Genomic DNA, 22,780 nt, shown 5'->3' with positions numbered 1-22,780 from the left:
ACAAGGAATCTGTATTCAACTGTTTGTTCACAATAAAACTAATCAGAGGTTGATATGGTGGGGTCAACAGATTTCAGTCAGACATGATTTCATACCAATTTGGCATCGAAGACATATTAAAAGTTGATATTAGCATTGAAGGGGTTTAAGAAAAAAAAATTGATCTTTTAGGTGTTTGTGGTTTGATTTTCAATGTGGTTCAGTGAGTCTTCTTTATCACCAAATCTTATTTAGCTTAAGTTATCCTATTTCAAACCTATCCGGATAATTGTCTCCTAATTCAATCTATAACTTTTTGAGTTAGGCTTCTCAAAACAACAACAACAACAGTAGTTATAACAACAGTTATTCAGTGTTTTCGGCATATTTGGAAACACTTCTTGTATGTTTGCAGTGGATTTGCAGGAATAGTTCTTGTGAGTTTGCAGCAAATTCACTAGAACTCTTTTTGCAAACTGGATCAAATTCACATGATCGTAGATTTTTCAAACTGAAAGAATTAGCATTATTCAGAACTGTATCCATGATCCGGATTTATAAATCATCTAAATCATTATCAACATTTTATATATTGAATAACAAAGGGAATTTTTTTAAACACAGTTAAATTATATGGTGTTACCAATACCAATAACTAAATAAGTGTTACCAAAAGCAGATTGTAATCGATCAGTAAATAGAAATCCATGCACTTGTACTTGTCATTGAAACTTGCTGCTTTACAGATCAAAGCACGGTGTCGCCCTGCATCGCTTCTCGAGTTCCTTTGTCTACTCAATCTTTATGTACAATACAATATTTAAGATTACCGTATTGATCATACCAAAATCTTAGCTCTAAAGCTGTAACTATGACATTATTTTTCGTTTGAAATTTCAGAAGATGATAGGAACTTTGGCTGGCTTTCTGGTGGCAATATTTTTAACATCCACTCTGATTGAAGAAACTAAATCTGCTTGTTGCCACAAGAAGGCCCATCAATACTGCGCAGATTGCACCGTGGTGGGTATTTGCATCTATCTTAATGTGTTATTTTGTTTTCTTTTTATTATTTGAGTGAAAAAAATATACTCATAATGCAAGGTATACAATCTGTTGTGAATGTATAGGGCTATTACATGTATTGAAGCGACCAGTTGTATTTTTTTACTCCAAATATGGAGTGCATTTTAAAACCAGCCGTAACAATGCTTCCTTTCGAGCATATCGTGTCATATTAATTAGCAATTAAACCATAAACTTTTCAGAAATCGTACATTAAGAATTTTTAGTAAACTTCGGTATTTCTTTTCTGACAGAATATGAAACTCAACTTTGCAACAATCAATATTATTTTCACCTTACTGTCAACATACGCAAGGCTTGAGTTCAACATACGTTACCGAATTAGCCAAAAAATGAAAAGGCCCTTATACTTGCCAAAACATCGATGTTTGGTTGCCCTCTACAAAATAAATAAAACTAATGGACTGTATTGTGCACTGCATTGTTTAACATATAAATTGATGTGTCTTTTGCATTTAGGGGACTCCATATTGCGGATACGGCGGATGTAACATTTTCGGCTGTGCCTGTGATGGAGGGTGTCGACGTGACTGCGGTGGAACATATAGTGATTATACGTACGACTTATACTGTACACTTTATGCTGCTCTCTCCCATCACTATTTTTTTTCAAAATCCAACTTGCACGTAAACATTGATTTTCAATCTGTTGCATTCAATGTTTTGACATTTTGAGCGCAATCCAATGGATTGGGGTGGGCTCAGTGAGACCATGCCCCTCCAATAGATCCTCATTTTCTTTTCTTTCTCCAAAACACCAAAGATTAAAACAAGCATTTATCCAAACCTATGCCCCACATATAATAATTAAATTGTCTGCGAATATGGTTTTGTTTTCCTGTCTTCACTCGCCTTTTTCTTTCGCCCACTTTAATAAAACACTGAAAAAGTAACTTTTACATAGCATATAAATTTGCATATTTTAGGGATCATGGGTTTGTCAATTTAAGCGTACCAACCAAGTGTACATGTACAAATAAACGGTCAGTGAGGGACGCTGAAGACGCCGGAACTGATCCAGAGATATAATCCAGAGATCTGGAGACAGGTAAGGAGGGACTGCAAGAATAAAGCGTGTCTCAATTTTGACATACCGTATTTGGCATTTCCACTACTAAAATGTGTATTTCATATTACATCATATTTGTTTAATTCCCTGAATGAAACTTGTAGCTGTCATCAGCTTCATAGAAAATTGAAAAAAAAATGCAAACGCTACTTAATGGGACATTGACGATTTTCGCCTTTACTGTCTGAATTCTGTCTGAATTGTTAACTCCTAACATTATACATGTACGTCTTTTTAGCTTCCGTCCAATTTAATTATAATCAAATCACGCTAAACCGCAATTTCAGGTTAATTCAAATTTATCTTCCTCAGGGCCATTATTGTAAACCATTGCAAATTAAAAATTTATAGAATATCTAGGTATATGTTCGTATATGATACCCATTCTTTCCCGTCTATTTCATAAACCAACTCTGTTTCAGACACTAGAGCAATGCCAAAAGAAAGACGTGATATGGACATGGACGCAGATGCTTAAATTGGTCTGGAATTGCTGAGAACCAGATGTATTTAAGTACAATCGTCATTATTTTGCTTTTAAGGCATTATATTCAGATCTTCCGTAAAACCTTTTTCTATTTTATTGTAACGAGTCTGTATTTCCCATAGCTTCTCTCTATACGTGCTCTCCTGCCTCATGCTGTGAAACCATTTCTGTATGCAATAAAGATCTTGTCCGGAATTAAATATTGTATAAGCATTCTCACTTTAAGATTCAGGGCTAGTACCATAGTCAGTCGGACTACTGAAAAAATAGAACTTTGATGTGAAAGTGCTTAACCTTTTTTGCCTAATGCAGAATCGTTATCATAGATCTTACATGGAATATGGAAAAACGGTTCGTTGGATTTCTCGACACAAACTATTATTTGACAGAATATTTATTTACCAAAAGCCAAAATAAAAGAAAGCGTGATGCAAAACGGCATAGTTTTTTAAAACGTATGAATGACTGAATGGGTTTTTGCAACCACTATAATAATTAAGCGCCAAAGTTATCCTAAACAAAAGTCACAGAAGCTTTCTAAAAACTGACAGCCAGTAATTATTTGAAAAAAAGCTCTTTTTTTATTCTCCACATTATAAGGGCATATGCATTACCAACACGTGTACCTGGTTAACAGTTAACTTTAAAACATTACTTCACAAAACACTCGGTTTATTGGACGATAATGATCTGTCACTTCTTGAGGAACTATATCTATAAACTAAAGAAAGTACTATGAAAAGAGATCACGACTCTGTTTTGAAAGCTTCAGTTTCACGGGTCGAACACGATTTATAGGAAATAAATAGCTTTCATTGACGATTATGATTGCGTTGGCAAATTGCTTCGACAGAAATGTCAAACAAAAATATAGTTCAACAGTCGCAATAATATCAGTTGAGAAGTATACAGTGGTCCTACTGTGGCAGATAGAAGCATAATGCATTAGTGGTGTGTTGTCACTGCCATCTTGATTGTGTTCGTCTTGTCTTCGCCCGAAAATCTTTTCATTCGAAAGCATTACTGAATGCGTTAGTGGTGTGTAGATCTTGATTGTGTTCGCCCTGCAACTGTGTTTCGCTCTGATACCGAAATCCCTTTTCTCTCGTGCTCTCACCTATCCCTGAGATGAGTTGTACGCGTGTCACGCTTGTGAAAGGACGGATTTCTCAATGATGTCTTAAAATAATGTATTGAATTTTCCAGGTAGGCTTAGTTTCTTGTAGATGACAAATTCTATTCCTTTATAGGTTTGTTTACTCAACTGTTTCAATTATTATTTTCTTTAAACTTTTGGTATTTATTTCATTGTTTGCCCCCTTGTAATTGGCCCCGAGATATGCCGTGTTTGTGGCAGGGTGTGTCTGACGTATATTGTATATCTATTTTTCAGGTAGGCAAAGTTTCTTCTAGATTTTCATTTCAATTTCTTTGCAAGTTTTCTGTTTCTCTCTTAATATTTTTTCTTTGCCTTCCCCATGTATTTCACCGTTGTGATTTATTTCCGTTATATTTAGTTCTTATCAATTGAGGAAAGTCATTATTGGTTATTAACCGGTAGTAGTACAATGGCAGTCTGGCTTATGGAAGTACTTAGACTTTTTCTATGAAGTTCTCTAGATTTTTTTTTTAGGAAAAGTCGAATAGAAGTGCAGGATGCAAACGAAAAAAGCCCTGCCCTTTTGACCGGGTATCGCGGTGTATGGCTGCTCATTTCTTTTCTCCACAACCCAGTGGTATTAACATAACTTACCCGATTGATCTTCATATTCTTTTTTAACTTGCACTATACCTAAAGACCATCCCAAAATTTTGAATTTGAACTAGCGCTTTATTGCATAAAGAAAAAGTTTTACAGAAATAAGCAAAAGTAAACGAAAAGCAGCTATTCAACAATCGAAATTCAGTGACAAGATTAACCAATTACGTATTTTTTTTATTTAAAGCTGAAAATAAGATGTGTCGAACGAGAAAGCAATGCCCAGATTTCATCTAAAGGCTGTGACTACTGTCATTCAATTACTTTTTCAGACCCATGTCAACTCCTCCAAAATTAATTACGAATGTAATCATCTCTGAAAAAGAAGATATATACATATTCATCTTGGTAAATACGTAAATCACAGGATAAGAACATGTTCATATTCATGAAATCCATCCATGACGACAGAAACTAAATCTTTTACAAAACCTTAAGTCGATGTGAATAAAGTACGTTTTATCGACCAAGCACATGTATATTGATGTGTTCTTCTGATGTGGTTATAGACTACAACAACAACAACAGCGACAACAACAATAATAATTATAAATAAATAAGTAAATAAATAAATAACAAAGTGTCCATCGTGTTTTATACACACACTGGACAATAGAAGTGTCACCCCTACTGAACCAATACTTTTGGGGAGATAAATGACTGTGGAATGATATGCTCCTGGTATCATTTTATTAACATCAAATTTCACAAAAAGACCAACAATACAATCCCATGGTACAGCGGTTTTATACTCATTAGTTACATTATAAGTAGACCAGGCTTTATAACCTTGATTACTCTGATTCAGGGGGTGACACTTCTATTGTCCAGTGTGTGTAAATACACGTATTTGCAGTTACTACTCCATACCTGCCTGTGTCATGGTCACTGGCCACGTCCATAAGAACAGCCCCGTCTGACAATGAGCGTTTATTCGAACACCCGCACGCGAGCGGATAACCGAACATCATACTGAAAAAAATTTAAATGTATGTGTAAATGATTTGCTCCATGGCATGCTCCGTATCTTTTAAGATTACACATACCTTAAAATTATTAAAATAATTTTACCTCTAGACATCCATATGTTGCTGTTACCATCGCTGTTTTTATTTAGTCAAAATCCATTAAGAGGTGACTATTTTCTGACAAAAAAATCAATCGAGGAAGGAAAACAATATGACATGGGTTTTAATATCTTGAATACATACTCATAGTTGAATTTGGGATCGCAGCTCTTGCGACAACCGTTTTCGCAAGCGCAGCCAAAGATATTGCAGCCCCCATATCCGCAATACGGAGTCCCCTGGAAGAAAAGTTACAATATGCAGTCCGCCAACTACAGACTGTATTTGATATACATGTAGTGTTTAATTTAACATAAGCCTACTTTAAGGCTGTAAACCAATGAGGTGATGGCTGCAAAGTAGAATAGTTCTAATTGCAAACAAATTGGAACATGTATTACAAAGGATAGGCTGCAGGGGGGGTCAGGGGAATCATGGCACCGTTCGCCCTCTAAAATCCCAATTTTTGGGGGCCCTTCACTGGGCCCCGAACTCCACGCCAAGGGGGGGGGGGGGGAGGGTCTGCTTTGCATCCGTGGACCCCCTTTAAATAATACGGGATCCGCCCCTGGGCTGTAAATTGATACCAGTATAAGCTGAATCACGTTAGATAACAATGAAGTCCAAACAAAGCACTGCAATCAAGTGGGTTAATTTTACGAAGGTGGAATAAGTACTACGACAGTTCTTACGGTATTATGAAACATAAAAAATCTCAACCTTTGGTGAATTTATGTCTTTTTTAACATTAATTTTTTTTTTTGATTACTTTCAAACCTATCTTTGTAGTTTGCATTTTTGTATGAGGTGTGTGAGGTGTTTAAGAAATGAATAATTATCATTTTATTATATGTTATATAAACATAAAGATAAAAATTTACAATAGCTTTGGATATATATTCCTCTACCAAAGACGTATCACCTCGTACTAAAGTGTAAAATGACAAGACAAACAAAGTCTTTGACAAAAGATTTCATTCTACTTCTAAAATGATTTTTCACAAAAACTTAACTTTTTAACAACTAAGTTAAGTATTTGCACAGCAGCCCCTGGATTTAAGAAAGCAGTTAACGTGACATGGCATCGGATTAGAAAGTTCTGTCTGGTTTAAGTAGAGATGGCGAGAAATGTCAAATGGCTTGGAAAGAGGGCTCTTAAATCCTGCTAAGTCCGTGTTTGATTGAAAGAGTATCTTTTTTTTTTTTAGAATTCACATATTGGCCCGTATTCCAAGATGTTCCTTAAAATAGGCCTAAGGTCAAATTTTATAAAGGCTTCCTTTGATGAGGTGTTCCTTGGTAAAGGAAGGCCTAACGAAATGGTATTCTAAGACCACACTTTAGCCTCTCCTTTGATAAGGAATTACTTTGACAAAAGTCAGCCTTTAGGTAAGGGACACTGACATAAAGGAGCTCCTCGTTGGTTAGAGAAGGCCTTTGTGACACCCTCCTCGTTAAAAACGCCTCAGTAATGTTGTATAATTGGGGTCAACTGATCAACTTCAGTCATGCAACAGCGCATATGGACATTATCATTGCATGTGGATGTTTTGATCTAAGCCAAATTTAGCGAATAAAGCAAGTATGCCAAGAAGAGAAAAGAATGGAGGATGAGAAAACCAAAGTCGTAGACCCTTTTCTGATATAGAAAAGCTGCTACTAATGCAACTAGTCAACAGAGAAAAGCCTATCCTCGATCAAATGTATTACTTCTGCCAAAAAGGTTGTTTTCACCCCTGTTTGTTTGTCTATCTGTCTGTTTGTTTGTTTGTCATCATTATAACTCAAAAAGTTACGAGCCTATTTTGATGAAATTTTCAGGGTATGTCAGAAATGGGTTAACTTAGAAGTGGTTAGTTTTTGGCGGTCATCAAGATCAATAATCAATCAATAATCAAAAATCAAAAATAACTCAAAAAGTTATGGGCCGATTGTAATGAAATTTTCAGGAACTGTCACAAGTGGGCCAAGGAACAGAAGATTAGTTTTTGGTAGTGATCCAGATCAATGATCAATCAATAATCAAAAATCAAAAAACTAAATCATTATGGAATGAAAATTGGGTGGAGACTTTGCTGTCTTCGCAGAGGTCCCCGCTCTCGGAGTGCTTTTCTAGTTGAATTTAATGATTTTGAAATTAGGTAGGCATGCTGGTTTACATAGTACTCCATGGAGCTGATTTTCACAAGAGAACTGTACACGATGGCTGCTTAAGGAAGACTAAAAGTTACTCCAGACGAACCTTGCATTTTAAGGAATCCTCAGCCGAAAATACAGGAAATCTTTAAGCAAAGGCAGATTCTAGAAATGACCGATTCCTTTGCTAAGGATGATTGTTAAGTGATTCCTTTCAAGTGAGATAAAGAAAGGTCTTGGAATACAAATTTCGTATAAGGTCGACTTTATGTCTCCCTTAACGCTAAAGGGAGATTCTGGAATACGGGCCCTAGTCTTTCCACAGCTAGCAGCACTATCGAAGCAGCTGGCTACTAGTTCAACGGCGTTTGCAATTAACAGTGATCAAAAGTTGTTATGCCTACCTTTGTGCAGTCTTTGCAAAACGGACCCTTGTATCTACCACAGCAAACTGCTTGGGCTTCCTGTATGACAGTGGCTATTACACAGGCTACCACCAAAATGCCGACTAGAGATCCAGCCATTTCCTGAAATTTTAGAGGTAAATACATATGTATATTATTTATTAGATAGCATTGGTGCTATCGATGAAGGAATGTTATTTATTCCTGAAATACCTCTCAAATGGCTTTATATAATTTATATATTGTCATATAACGGATTTATATCAACTGAATAGATACCGTTTAAGGCCAATATAAGGACATTAAACAAAGAAACAAAACGACTGTTTTAATCATTGCAGGGGAAGATGTTCTATATAATAAATACATCAGCAAAATCACAGAATGTAAATGAGAGTGGTCTATCCTCTGATTTTAAACATAAGGGATATAATGGCTAAATTGCCAAACTAATAATGATTCAATGAGAAGGAATGCACGTACCCGCTATCAAAACTAAAGAAAACCCAAAAATTTGAATAAAAATGAGTTCCATTAACTAAAAACAAAATGGCATTCGATTTTTGATACAACTTTTGTATCGGTGCAATCCTCTACATTTTGAGCACCCATGTTGTCAGATTAAGGAAACGCACAACTTTAAATTCATGAAAGTGCATTATACTAAGGTTTAAACATATTTACCATTGTTATCCTAGCTAAACCTTAGGTGGAAGGGAAAGAGACCCAACACAGGTTCAATCATCATCATCATGACCACCTCAAATCCAATGTAAATGCCCGAAACACAACAGTGCCATGCGATCTACGATCCATGGGCTAAGCATTTTCAAAACTTGTAAAAAGTTTAAGCTTGACAAATAGTGGAGGCAACGGAGGCCGTGAATCCGTACAGTTTCGCACGGCCATCGCCTGCTTTCACATGGTCATCGCACGAATAGGGTGTTACGGGCAGCAAACGTGCACAATACGGACAATGTAGAGCAAATGTTACTTAGGCTTAAGTAATAATGCAAGAGGAGTTATACTTACACGTTCTCTGTTCAGTCAAACGCACCGCGATGCTCTCGTCTTTGCTCTAGGTGTTCTGGTGGAACAGAATGATGCAAGTGAGTAACAAGCATGCACTTATATTCCGTTTCAGAGACATTGGAAAATGCTGGTAGTGGCAAAATAAAGTTTTTACTCCGCATGAACGTAATTTAGGTAAAAAACTGCAGCCGTTATCATCATGAATGGCAGTGTTTCAGTGCAATAGATTTGGTGTGTCATTATGAGGGTGATTACAAAGAGTGCGTCGTTCAGTTTGTAAATATTCAAATGTACATATGAACATAAGATTTAGGAAACTATTGAAATTTACAAATCGTCTCTAATAATCGGTTTATGAGACAGTTACATGAAGCTTCTGTTCTGGCTGACAATGGTAGGTTCCTTTTCCTGCCCTTTAATTGTAATCTAAAGTGAACTTAGTATTTAGTATATACATGTATAGTGTAACTACTGACAACGGACAATCTATATATATTATGATTATATATATTATGCTTGCTTTGGATTCTCAGCTGTTTCATCGCAATAACTTCAGATCAAATACTTCATTACTGAGGTACTGTGACTGTTCTGATAAAACTTCAGAATTTTCTAAAAATAGCATTGAATATGCATGTAAACGCGAAAACGAATCCATTCGGGAACATGACACCAGCTTATCTGTCATTTATAGAACTTTTATAGATTGGCCCCCAAAACGCTTGATAAATTTGTGTCCCGGAAAGCCACTGAGAGGGTAAACCGAGGACTTACATTGGTTATAAGCTGAGGACAACGCTGCATAGAAAGAAAAAAGAATAGAAACAGAACTTCCAAACTGTCAAAACTTACATATAATGGATAGGTTTTTGGAACCACTATAATCATTATGCGTCAACTCTATCCTGAACAAAAGGCTCCAAAGCTTCCTAAAAACCAACTGCCATGTTTTGAAAGGTTTTGTTTCTTTTAACACCACAAAATGTTTTCACTAGAAAAACAAATACAACATATACACGTCAAATCTGCCACAAACAAAATACATCAAAGTTAATTCCTAAAAACCGACTGTCATTATATGAAAGTGCCCTTTTTTTCCAGCTCAGCGCTCGCTAATTGCCGATTCAAACACGTGCGGTTAAATAAACATAAACTATATTCATTGGATGATTATGAATTATATATAAAAGTTCTTTATTTTTTACATTATTCAATTCATTGAAATACTGAAGTCAACAGATTATCAATCAATTATCAGACTAGCGATTATCAATTCCGATAATATCTATCAAGTGCAAATATAATTTATTGGTCACATATTGGTGAGATGAGATTATCAATGTTATGTAAGCTTTCCAGGGAGCTTAGCTCTTATAAAATAAGTTCCAGGTGTTTCTTCCTTAATTTCAGTCAGCCTGATTGGACAGTGCCACTTGGCCTCTGTATGATCAGCCAATCACATTCATATGAGTACAGTCTCACAGAGGATAGGGAGACCCTTCTCCCACATCATTTATATTTGATTTAACCTCAGTGTATTGCTACCAGTGATATCCTATTACTTTAAACATTTTAACATACTTTTAACAATTGTTATTTTTCCACATACTTTTGATGAATTACTTGGTATATCCAACATGCGATCAGTGAATAAGTCAGAATATATGGAATATATTAACCTTTATAAGGTATATGCACATAAATGCACTATTAGAATGTGTGTACAGAATGTCCAAAAAAAAAAAAAAAAAAAAAAAATTCACGTACAATACGCGTTTCTTGCATTAACGTCCACAGCGTTGGCTGTACAGTCATCACTAAGAAAATGTAATCACACAGACCTATACGTGAACTTGCATTCAGGTACTTGTACGTTTCTAACAGAGGTGAGATGCGTGTGCACACACTGAACAACAGAAGTGTCACCCCCTGGATCAGAGTAATCAAAGTTATTAACCTGAAGAGGCGGAATATAAGCAATGTCAGAATATCGATGCAGTTGAATTGTTCAGTCAGAACCGTTTCTTTTGTGAAATTTGATGTTAATAAAATGATACCAGGAGCATATCATTCCACAGTCATTCATCTCCCCCAAAGTAGTGGTTCAGTAGGGGTGACACTTCTATTGTCCAGTGTGTGTAACTTCAAAAGACCATATTGCTACACACTGCGAGAATTCTACGCAAGTACTTGAGGTTTGAGTAGTCTTGTTGACACCAAACTTTAACACGTCTAACTATGTACCATCACATAATATGATGTGCAACTTCAATAATAATAATAATAATAATAATAAAAGCCAATGATAAGAATTATAATAATAATACTTTGAAACTTATCAATAAACCTATCAATATAATTTGTTAACTTTGTAGGATTGACTAAGCTTTGAGAAAAATAATGTAAAACCTCCTACCCGTTTAAAGCTTCCAAATGATTGAATTTATTATTGGAATCGCTTTAGTAATTATGTGTCAAAGCCGTCTCAAACAAAGAGCACTACCATCCTAAAAGCTGACTATCATGGTTTGAAAGAAACGTGGGTTTGTCTACCACAGAATGCGCGCACTGACAAAGCAATAAAGCTCTTTAACCTTCAGATCACTTAAAAAATATGATCATTCTCGGATGATTGGAAAAACACTCAGTTTGTTGGGTAGAAGTGAATTTCATGTTAAATACTAGTTACTGCTTGCTTCATTCATTACAAGGCTAAGACTGAAGACAGTAAACTACTGGTTATCGATTTCTATTATATCTGAAAGGACCGGACTCTACGGCACTCTTCACCGGCCATGGTACAAGGTTCATGCTACACACAAAAGATCCAAAAAAAGATCGTCTACATACAATAGGATGAACTCCTTAATACCTTTAAAACATCCTGAACAAACTACTGCACTACAAAGAGCAAAAGATCATTCTCTAATGGAAAGACAACCGCGTTTTATACCAAAGCATCTGTATTCAAGATAATGCTTTCAGCCACAGTGATAATTCAACACACACACACACACACACACACACACACACACAATCAGATGAATGAATAAATGAATACATAAATATGAAATTAAACTTTTAGTCCAGAAACTGCAAGCTCCAGGAGTTTATGTTGGGTCGGCAGAGAAGAGACTTTCCTCCTCCTCCTACTTCTACTACTAATAATAATAATAATGTGACTGAGATGAGATACGTGTTACTTCAACGGATAATAATAATAATAATAATAATAATAATAATAATAATAATAATAATAATAATGTGACTGAGATGAGATGCGTGTAAATTCAACAGATAATAATAATAATAATTATAATATTAATAATAATAACACTTCAAGAAACGTGTCAATATATGCGGTTTGTTAACTCTCTCTTGAGAATGCTTTGAGAAAAAAATAATGATGTAAAGCCACCTAACTGTTCAAAGCTTCTAAATGATTGAATTGGTTTTTGCAACCGCTATAATAATTATGCATCAAAACTGACTCAAACAAAGAGCGCTACCATCCTAAAAACTGACTGTCATAGTTTGAGAGAAACGTGTGTTTGTCTACCACAGAATGCGCGCACTGACAAAGCAATAATGCTTATTAACCAATCAGATGCTAACAACGCTTAAAAAGTACCATCATTCTTGGTTGATTGTAAAAACACTCAGTTTGTTGGGTAGAAGTGAATTTCATGTTAAATACTAGTCACTGCTTGCTTCCTTCATTAAAAGACTGAAGACTGAAGACCGTAAACTACTGGTTATCCATTTCTATTATATCTACCAACTGTAAGTATCATTCATTATGTATGGACGGTGTAAACTACTATACAACACCTTACATATTTAATTTAACCCCGTATAGAATTGATACTGGTGATATCCTGCTCATTTAAACAAATTGGTATTCAGAAATAGGCTAGCATAACGTAGTCGATAGTCTTTCGAAGTCGGTGCATGTTTTTATTTTCTATACATCACTAGAGCACAATAGTAAATAAATATCGCTTAATGCGTATTTCGATTATTATTGCTCGAACCATAGAGTGGTTACGTACCCGTTATTTTATTTAAGACGTTGTAATCAAAGTAGTTAGGTCTAAAGCTGCGTATAGAGTTAAAAGACATTATCTTAAAGTTGGAGAAGTACAGGTATCTTGGGACAATTTTGTATCGTATCTGCCAGGGAACTTGAATTGATCCTAATAAAATCCCAAACATAATTTTCATGTCGGGACCAAAATAGTTTCTTCCAGGATGTGTTCCACAAGGAATCTGTATTAAACTGTTTGTCCACGATAAAACTAGTCAGAGGTTGATAATGTCCCACATTGGGCGGCAAACTTTTTCTAACTTGTTCAGTCGGCAGCGGCCCTCTCCATCTCCTCCCACCTGATGTTCCCTCTTTGCAGATCATTCTGGAAGGTTCTCCTCCGGTATATATCCTCGGTCTACCTCGTTTGCGCTCCCGGTGGTACCTAAGTCATAGCAGTTTTTACATGCCCCTAAGCTGGTAGTCGAGTGGTGAGTCCTGCCAATTTTATCCGACAAATGGTGACTGTTTCATGGTTTTATGATCTTGACTTTGCCTTCCTAAGCACTTCTTCGTTGATGTATGATCTCTGTATGAGATCTTCATTACTCGACGTAGGCACCTCTGATGAATAACATCCGGTTTTGTCCACTTTCACAGTGCTTTTCCATGTTTCGCTAGCATAAAGTACAGTTGGTAGTACCACTGCTTTATAAAGGCGTATCTTCAGCTGTATGCTTATTGATGTCGATTTCCAGATATTGTTCATTCTTCTAAACACTGTAGCTCATTTACCGACTCTGCTTTTGAAATCCATTTCAGCATCACCATTCATGGTTATCAGGCTTCATAAGTATGTTAATTGCGTTACTTCCTCAACAGGTTCAGTCCCAACATTTATTGGTGTAATGTTTTTAGCTCCCACGTACATCACTTTGGTATTTTCGCTGCTAATTTTCAGTCCAAATTTGCGAGCTGCTATTTCCAGATTAGACGTTAGTTGTTGTAGGCCATTTTCATCCTTCGCCATCAAGGCGATGTCGTCTGCGAAGTCTAGATCATTCAGTTCACTTCCATTTACCCAATTCACACCGGTTCCATCTTCTTCTGTAGCCTTTCTCATTACAAAATCAACCACCATCAGGAATAAAAAAGGCGATAAAATGCACCCCTGTCTGACACCCGTCATGATGTAGAAGAACTATGTCGTTCCCGTCTCTGTTCTAACATTCCTATTGCGGATTTTTTAATCATTTAAATCACCATTGCATTAAAATCATTATCAAATTTTTGAGAATTATATACATCACACTTAATCAATTGATTTTTATAACGTATATATATATATATAGTTAAATAGTGTTACCAATAACAAAATAAGTGTTAACAAAAAGAAGAATGAAATAAATCAATGAATGGAAACCCAGGTCAAAGCACGTTGTCGCCATGCATCGCTTCTCGAGTTCCTTTGTCTACTAAAAGTTTATGTACAATAATTTTTTAAGATTACCGTATTGATCATACCATAATCTTTGTTCTAAAGCTTTGACTATGACATTATTTTTTCTTTTTAAATTTCAGAAGATGGTAGGCACTTTGGCTAGCTTTCTGGTGGCAATATTTTTAACATCCAGTCTGATTGAAGAAACTGAATCTGTTTGTTGTAAAAAAGTGACCAAACTGTTCTGCGCAGACTGCACCAAGGTAGGTATTTTAGTCTGACTTTATGTATTACTTTGTTTTTTTTATTCTTTGAGTGAAAAAATTCTTGATTAATTATACAGGTTACACTATCTGTTGTGAATGAATAGGCCTTTTACATGTGTAGAAGCGACCTGGTGTATATTTTCACTCTAAAGAAAGTAACAGTGTGCGTTTTCAAACCAGACGTGTCATATTAATTGGCAATTAAACCATAAACTTTTCAGAAATCGTACATAAAATTTCTGAGTAAACTTTTGTAGTTTTTTTCTGACAGAATGTGAAACTCAACTTTGCAACATTTTCAGCTCATTGTCAACATACACAAGGCTAAGTATAACCCTACGTTACTGACGTGGCCAAAAATAAAAAAAAATTAAAAGGCCCTTCCTTGCCAAAACATCGGTTTTTGATTGCAATCTACATGAAAAAAGGAATGGACTGCATTTTGCGCTGTATATGTTAAAATGTTTATGTAAATAGATGTGTTACTTTGTCTTTAGGGAACTCCATATTGTGGATACGGCCGATGTAACATTTTCGGCTGTGCCTGTGCTGGAGGGTGTCGACGTGACTGCGGCAGACAATTAAGTGGATTTGTGTACGTATTCTATGGACTTATGCTGTTTTATGCTATATTACATATTTTATGCTGCTCTCTCCCATCATTATCCTTTTCAATTGAAAATCCAACTTTGACGTAAACTTTGATTTTGCTTTTACATTTCAATGTTTTAACATTTTGAGCGTAACTCAATTGATATAAGCGCTGATTGACAACGGGGAGAAGGGGGGGGAGCCCAGCGGGACCCCTTAATAGATTCTTACTTCCTTTTCTTTCTCCAAAACAACAAAGATTAACACAAAGCATTTATCCAAACCTGTGCCCCACATATAATAGTAAATTGTACGCGAATTTGGTTTTGTTTTCCTGACTTTACTCGACATTGTTGTCGCCCACTTAGATAAAACCCTGAAATGATAACTTACATAAATTTGTATATTTCAGATCTTGGCTTATCACGGGGACAAGGGCAGCAACCAGGTGCACGTGTACAAACAAACGGTCAGTGTGGGACGCTTAAGACGCCGGTAACAGGTAAGGAGGGGCTGTTCAATTTTCACATACTGAATTTTGCATTTCCACTTCTAAAATTTATATTTCTTATTACATCTTATTTGTTATATTCCCTGAATGAAACTTGCAGCTGTTATCAGCTTCACAGAAAATTGAAAAAAAGGAAAACGCTTTTTATGGGACATTGGCAATTTTCGCATTGCTTAAGAAAAAAAAAGTGATCGGTCTTAATTGTTATCTCCTGACATTAAGCTTGTACGTCTTTTTAGTTTCCGTCCAACATAATTATAATCGAATTATGCTAAACCGCAATTCAGGTTAATTCAAGTTTATCTTCCTCAGGGCCATGGTTGTAAACCATTGCAAATTAAATGCATAAAATATCTAGAAAAATGTTCGTCTACGATACCCAGTCATTCCTGTTCATTTCATAAAACAACTCTGTTTCAGACACTACAGCAATCTCCAAAGTAAGACGTGATACGGGCATGGATACGGATGATTAAATTGGTCTGGAATTGCTGAAAACCAGATGCGTACAATCCTCATTATTTTGCTTTCAGTGCATTATATTCAGATTTTCCTTAAAACCTTGATCTAATTTATTGTAACGAGTCTGTATTTCCCATAGCTTCTCTCTACACGCTCTTCTGCCTTATTCTGTGAAACCATTTCTGTATGAAATAAAGATTTCGTCCGGATTAAAATTTTGTATAAGTATTCTCACAATGAGATTCAGGGCTAGAACCATCGTCAGTCGGATTACTGAAAAAATGGAACTTTGTTGTAAAAGTCCCTAACTTTTTTGCCTAGTGCAGAATTGTTATCATCAATCTTACATGAAATATAGCAATACGGTTTGTTGAATTTCTCTGCACAAACTATTAGTTAACAGTACATTTATTTGAAAAAAGCCAAAATGAAAGAAAGCATGATATACAACGGCATAACTTTTTAAAAATGTACGAATGATTGAATGGGTTTTTGCAACCACTATAATAATTAAGAATCAAAGTTATCCCAAACAAAAGTCACTGAAGCTTTCTAAAAACTGACAGCCATTAATTATTTGGAAAACTTTGTTTTTCTCCACATAATTAGAATACATACATACATTACCAAGACGTAATCGCTTAACTTAAAAAAACATACCTGCACAAAACAATCGGTTTATTGGACGATAATGATCTGTCACTTCTTCAATGTTGCAGTTCTTATAATCCACGCGCGTTTCCATCTGTGTTTGAAACCGTTTTTGGCTCATTTTTTGTGCGTGTGTCTTTCTCTTCTTGCTAAAACTCCATTTTGTAAAGTCCTTTTCTTTTCAAGTCCTGGCTCAGTTAGCCAATTGCGTGAACTCCGTCTTTTTCTGCTTTACAGAATGACGCGTAAAATTTCAGAATCGACCATGTAATTGTTGAGGCACGGTCTTGAGAAAAAGAGAGCAATTAAAAGAATAAATCCAATTGGATTTTCAATCTATTCCTAAGAAATCGTTGATATTTCAGTTACAGATACTAATCACAATAGAGTCCTACGTACAGTGTCCAACTACAATCCGCAAGAGTAAGAAATTCTAAAAAAAGTAAAATACACAGATGCTAGCGTGTAATGTAGCTTCAACTGCTTATCTTCTTTAGATGTATAGAGTTGTTGTGAATCAGATCATTATCTTTAAAGTACAAAAATGAACATTTTTTTTTACTTTGCTTTCGGATTATCAGTTGGTAAATATGCAAGTACTAAAGAAAACTACTACTGGCAAAGTTGAGTTTTCCAAGTACATCTCAGCTACGGCGCAAAATGCAACAGCCCGCCATGGCACGATTTTCATGCTACAGACAAGAGAACCGATTGAGAAGCTCTCGTGTGCATAAAATGAATATAGGATGAACTCCTTAATACCTTTTAAACACCCTGAAGAAACTGCTGCACCCCAAAGATGAAAAGATCATTCTCCAATGGAAATACAAACGCGTTTTATACCAGAGCATCTGTAACCAACGTAATGCCTCAAGCGACAGTGACAATTTAATGCACACACACACACACACACACATACACACACACACACACACAGAGATAAATGAACACATACTAACGTATGCATTTTCTGCTGGGTCGGCAGAGAAAACACTTCCATAAATATAATAATAATAATACGTATCAATAAACTTATCAATATAAGCGGTTTGTTAATTCTATATCTTTAAAGATTGACAATGTTTTGAGAAAAAAAATATGTAAAGCCACCTAACTGTTCAAAGCTTCTAAATGATTGAATTGGTTTTTTCAACCGCTATAATAATTATGCATCAAAGCTGTCTCATACAAAATGCGCTACCATCCTAAAAACTGCCTTTCATGGTTTGAAAGATACGTGTTTTTGTCTACCACAGAATGCACGCAATGACAAAGCAATAATGCTTTTTAACCTACAAATCGCTTAAAAAGTACCTTCATTCTCGGATGATTGCAAAAGCACTCAGTTTGTTTTTGTAACAGTGAATTTCATGTTAAATACTAGTCGCCGCTTGCTTCATTCATTACAAGACTGAAGACCGCAAACTACTGGTTATCACTTTGTAATATATCTACCAACAGTAAGTATCATTCATTATGTATGGACAGCGTAAACTACTATACAACACCTGTCAGATTTAATTTAACTTCGGATTGAATTGTTACTGGTCATATTCTGCTCATTTAAACAATTTGGTATTCAGATATATGTTAGCATTACATAGTCGATAGTCTTTCGAAGTCGGTGCATATTTTTATTTTCTATACATCACTAGAGCACAATAGTAAGTAAATATCACTTAATACATATTTCAATTATTATTACACGAACCATAGGGCGGTTACATACCCTGTATTTTGTTTGAGGCATTGTAATCAGAGTAGTTTGGACAGAATAAACTTTGTGGATGCTTACAGACTGGCGCAGGATAGAGTTTAGTGGAGGGCCACAGCGGTCCGAACCGAACCTAGCAGACAAACGACACTGATTCACCGTTGAATCAACGTTAATTTTGGTGAATCAACGTTGAATCAACGTGAAATCAATGTCGTTTGCCTGCTGGGGAACCTTCTGGCTGATGATAATGAATCAGAGTAGTAAGGTCATAAGCTGCGCAAGTGTTAAAGGGCACTATCTCAAAATTGGAGAATTATCTTCGGACAATTTTATTTCGTATATGCCAGCGACCTTGGCTTGATCCAAATAAAATCTCAAACATTTATTGCTGTCGGGACCAAAAAAGTTTCTTCCAGGATTTAAATTTCCGCAAGAAAACGCAGTAGATACTCCAGCGCAGTAGACTACTGCAATCATAATGCAAACCGCAGTAGACTACTGCAAACATACTGCAAACATGCTTCAAATCTGCTTCGATTTGGGAGCTAATTAGCATATTTGAAACATGCTTCTATCATGCTGCTAATCTACTGCATTAATGCTCCTCTCTGTACAAACCTATGTACTTTTTGGAGTAGAATTGCAGTAGGCTATGCTGCATTTCTACTGCAAATATGCTCCACACCATTACTGCGTTAATGCTTTTTTGCTACTTCGATACTACTGCATTTTCGTGCAGGAAATGTTTTACAAGGAATCGGTATTCAGCTGCATTCACAAAAAAAAAAAAGGGTATTCACAAAAAATAGTAAATGATTGATAATGTGGGGGTCAACAGATTCCGGTCAGACTAGATTTCATACCAAGTTAAAATTAACATTGAAGGTTGTAAGAAAAACAATATTTGATCTTTTGGGTGCTTGTGGTTTGATTTTCAGTGTAGTTCAATAAGGCATCTTCATGTTCATATACACCAAATCTGATGACCTCTGCAAAGACAAGTAATTAATAATTTACGATAAGTCATCACCAAAATCTAATCACGCATAGATTATCCTATTTCGGACCTATTCAGGTAACTAAAATACATCCATAACTTTTTGAGGTAGGCTTCTCAAAACAACAACAACAACAGTTAGTCAGAGGTTTCGGCATATTTTCAAGAACTTTTTGTAAATTTGCAGCATATTTGCAATAATTGTGAGATTGAATTTATAAGATTGTTCATTTCCAAACCCAAAAAAAATTGACATTATTCAGAACTATATGCCTATTTATAGTCTGAGGTCCTCCTGTTCAACGTAGGACATTGGGCGGCAAACTTTTTCCAACTTGTTCGGTCGGCAGCGGCCCTCTCTATCTCCTCCCACCCGATGTTCCCTCGTTGCAGATCATTCTGGAAGGTTCTCCTCCAGCATATATCCTCGGTCTACCTCGTTTGCGCTTGCCTCCCGGTGGTACCCAAGTCATAACAGTTTTTGCATGCCCCTCAGCTGGTAGTCGAATGAAGTGTCCTGCCAATTTTATCCGATGAATGGTGACTGTTTCATGCAATGGTCTTGACATTGCCTTCCTAAGCACTTCTTCGTTGGTGATATGGTCTCTCATTATTCGACGTAGGCACCTCTGATAAAAAACATCCAGTCTTCTGTCCACATTCACAGTGCTTTTTCATGCGTTATAAAGGCATATCTTCAACTGTGTGCTCATTGATGTCGATTTCCAGATATTGTTCATTCTTCTAAACACTCTAGCTCCTTTACCGACTCTGCTTTTGACATCCATTTCAGCATCACCATTCATGGTTATCAGGCTTCCTAAGCATGTGAATCGCGTTACTTCCTCAACTGGTTCAGTCCCAGCATTTATTGGTGTAATGTTTCTAGCTCCCACGTACATCACTTTGGTCTTTTCACTGCTAATTTTCAGTCCAAATTTGCGAGCTGCTATTTCCATATTAGACGTTAGTTGTTGTAGGCCATTTTCATCCTTCGCCAGCAAGGCGATGTCATCTGCAAAGTCTAGATCATTCAGTTCACTACCATTTACCCAATTCTCACCGGTTCCATCTTCTTCTGTAGCCTCTCTCATCACAAAATCAACCACCATCAGGAATAAAAAAGGCGATAAAATGCACCCCTGTCTGACACCCGTCATGATGTTGAAGAACTCTATTGTTCCCGTGTCTTTTCTAAGACCCCATTTTCACAGATTTTAGATCGATCTATCCCTGTGGGCAGGCTCACTAGAATACTGACAGCTTAGCCGGCTTAAATGTCTGCCCCGCCTACTAAAAGCTGTAAGGAGGTAATTAACTACCGTGCACGTTTGGCTGACCGCTATTAAGCGTGAACCCCCGTTGAGTTAGGTCGATCTAGATGGATCGATTTGAATCTATGGGAATGCAGTCTTACATTCACATTGCGGATTTTTAAATCATTTAAATTACCATTACATTAAAATCATTATCGAATTTTTAGAATTGAATATCACACTTAATCAATTGACTTTTTTATAACGTGTATACATTTAAATAGTGTTACCAATAACAACATAAATGTTAAGAAAAGCAGATTGAAATAAATCAATGAATAGAAACCCATGGACTTGCACTCGTCATTGAAAGGGTGAGTGCTGATAACCATTGGCAAAGTGCCCATCGTCAAAATTTTAAAATAATTTGCTATTATAAAGTTTATGCATATATTTGTTGCATGGAAAAATATTATTTGGTTTGAGGCATCGTAACTTAGTATTTTTAATGAGTTATATGTGGGGGGGGGGGGGTATTAGCCGGATTTACCTGTTGTATGCAGTCTATCAGAGTATGAATCATATATATAGTATGAATCAGAGCAACTTGTTTCAGCATATATATTACATAAATGATTTTTTTCTAATGAAACTTGTCTTGTGGTGTAGAAAAGAGTTCCATGTTAAACATTTGTGGTGTGGCACAAGCAAATATGAAAGAAATGTTTTTTTTTAATCCTAGAGAAGAGAGGGAGGGGTGGTGGTGTATTAAGGTATTTTCTCACAGAAGCCATCACTGATTTCACTTTATTGTATAAAAGTCTTGTAACTAGGAAAACTTGTTTCAGTGTATTTATTAATTTTATATACCTTTTCTCACAGACCAGCATTTGTTGGTCTAAATAATTGCATTGTTAACCAATACACATTTTGTACAAGGCTCTAAGGAATAGTAAAAAATGCTAAAAGAAAAAGGCTGTTATAGTAACAACAAAAAATCATGTGTAAAAGCACTCTAAACAGCTATTTGGAATGTTTCCATTAACCATAAAATAAACAAGGTATAAAGAGTACCAAAATAACGATAAGATGAAAGTAAAAACTGAATGAAAATACACTGCAAGTACCAGCCACTGATAGGTCTAGTTTTTCTATGGAAGGTCTGAATCCATAATGTGTACTGGTGGCTAGATTATGAATAGTGCTGGTGTAGAAAATTAGGTCATAAGTAACAAAACTAGGGTGTGTGTGATGGAGCCTTTTATTTGACTTTTTATGCAAAATAGACGTAAAAGGGGATATTTACACAACAATTTTGGTTGTACAAAATGTACTTTCATGCCCATTACAGAGGGTTGGGTCAAGCCACCCTTATGTGCAGAGGTCTATTACAGCATGGGTCTCTATATAAAGTAGGAGCCACCATTTGCACATCTGCTATTATGATAATTAATATCACTTTGAATGTCTGAACCACATTTTCCATTTAATCTTTCTTAATCCTAAGAAATAAGAATGGAAATAAGATATACTTACTGTATTTGGACTCTATTTCCTATCCACATTTTCCTTTTTTTATATAGCATGCATTACATGTACATCCTATGTAAGCATATAGCAGCTAAATCATGGCAGGAATAAACATGGCCAACTGCTAGCAGATGGACTGAAAATGTCCCTATTTAGTTTGAGTACATATCAAGCCCAACCCTCAGACAAGCTGATTTTCACATATGTCTCACCTTATATTCATGTCTTTTCAACCGTGAAAAATTAGCTTGTGTGAGGCAGGGGCTCATATAAAAAATGAACATCTTTTATCCTCAAGTCACTGTGAGATTC

General features: G+C 35.9%; 1 protein-coding gene and 1 long non-coding RNA gene across 2 annotated transcripts; one reads left to right on the top strand and one right to left on the bottom strand.

The window, feature by feature from the left end:
• Positions 1 to 2,012: 2,012 nt before the first annotated feature.
• On the top strand, positions 2,013 to 2,816 carry LOC147760594 (uncharacterized). The gene is made up of 2 exons (XR_015335336.1): positions 2,013 to 2,113; positions 2,557 to 2,816. It is a non-coding gene; the product is annotated as an uncharacterized LOC147760594 (long non-coding RNA).
• Positions 2,817 to 4,443: 1,627 nt separating this feature from the next.
• LOC106177849 (uncharacterized) lies at positions 4,444 to 9,237 on the bottom strand. The gene is made up of 5 exons (XM_013560755.3): positions 9,020 to 9,237; positions 7,988 to 8,110; positions 5,592 to 5,686; positions 5,251 to 5,352; positions 4,444 to 4,696 (listed from the first exon to the last, which is right to left on the bottom strand). Exons 2-5 carry the CDS (start codon positions 8,105 to 8,107, stop codon positions 4,675 to 4,677), a joined length of 339 nt encoding a protein of 112 aa, XP_013416209.2. The 5' UTR covers positions 8,108 to 8,110; positions 9,020 to 9,237; the 3' UTR covers positions 4,444 to 4,674.
• Between the last annotated feature and the right edge of the window lie 13,543 nt (positions 9,238 to 22,780).

This window comes from Lingula anatina, chromosome 7 (assembly GCF_051362555.1).
Source record: "Lingula anatina isolate TDL-2025a chromosome 7, LinAna3.0, whole genome shotgun sequence".
In the NCBI taxonomy this organism is placed as follows: Eukaryota; Metazoa; Brachiopoda; class Lingulata; order Lingulida; family Lingulidae; genus Lingula; species Lingula anatina.
Note: the sequence above shows the minus strand (reverse complement) of the source record. Positions and strands in the feature narration are given on the sequence as shown.

Bases quoted from the DNA above. Each gene is read 5' to 3' on its own strand.
- LOC106177849 (XM_013560755.3), bottom strand. From the start codon at position 8,107: ATGGCTGGATCTCTAGTCGGCATTTTGGTGGTAGCCTGTGTAATAGCC. The intron at 5,687-7,987 runs GTAGGCATAACA...CTTTTCTTCCAG, and splicing joins TTTGCAAAGACTGCACAAAG to GGGACTCCGTATTGCGGATA. The intron at 5,353-5,591 runs GTATGTATTCAA...AATTTTTTTCAG, and splicing joins GATCCCAAATTCAACTATGA to TATGATGTTCGGTTATCCGC.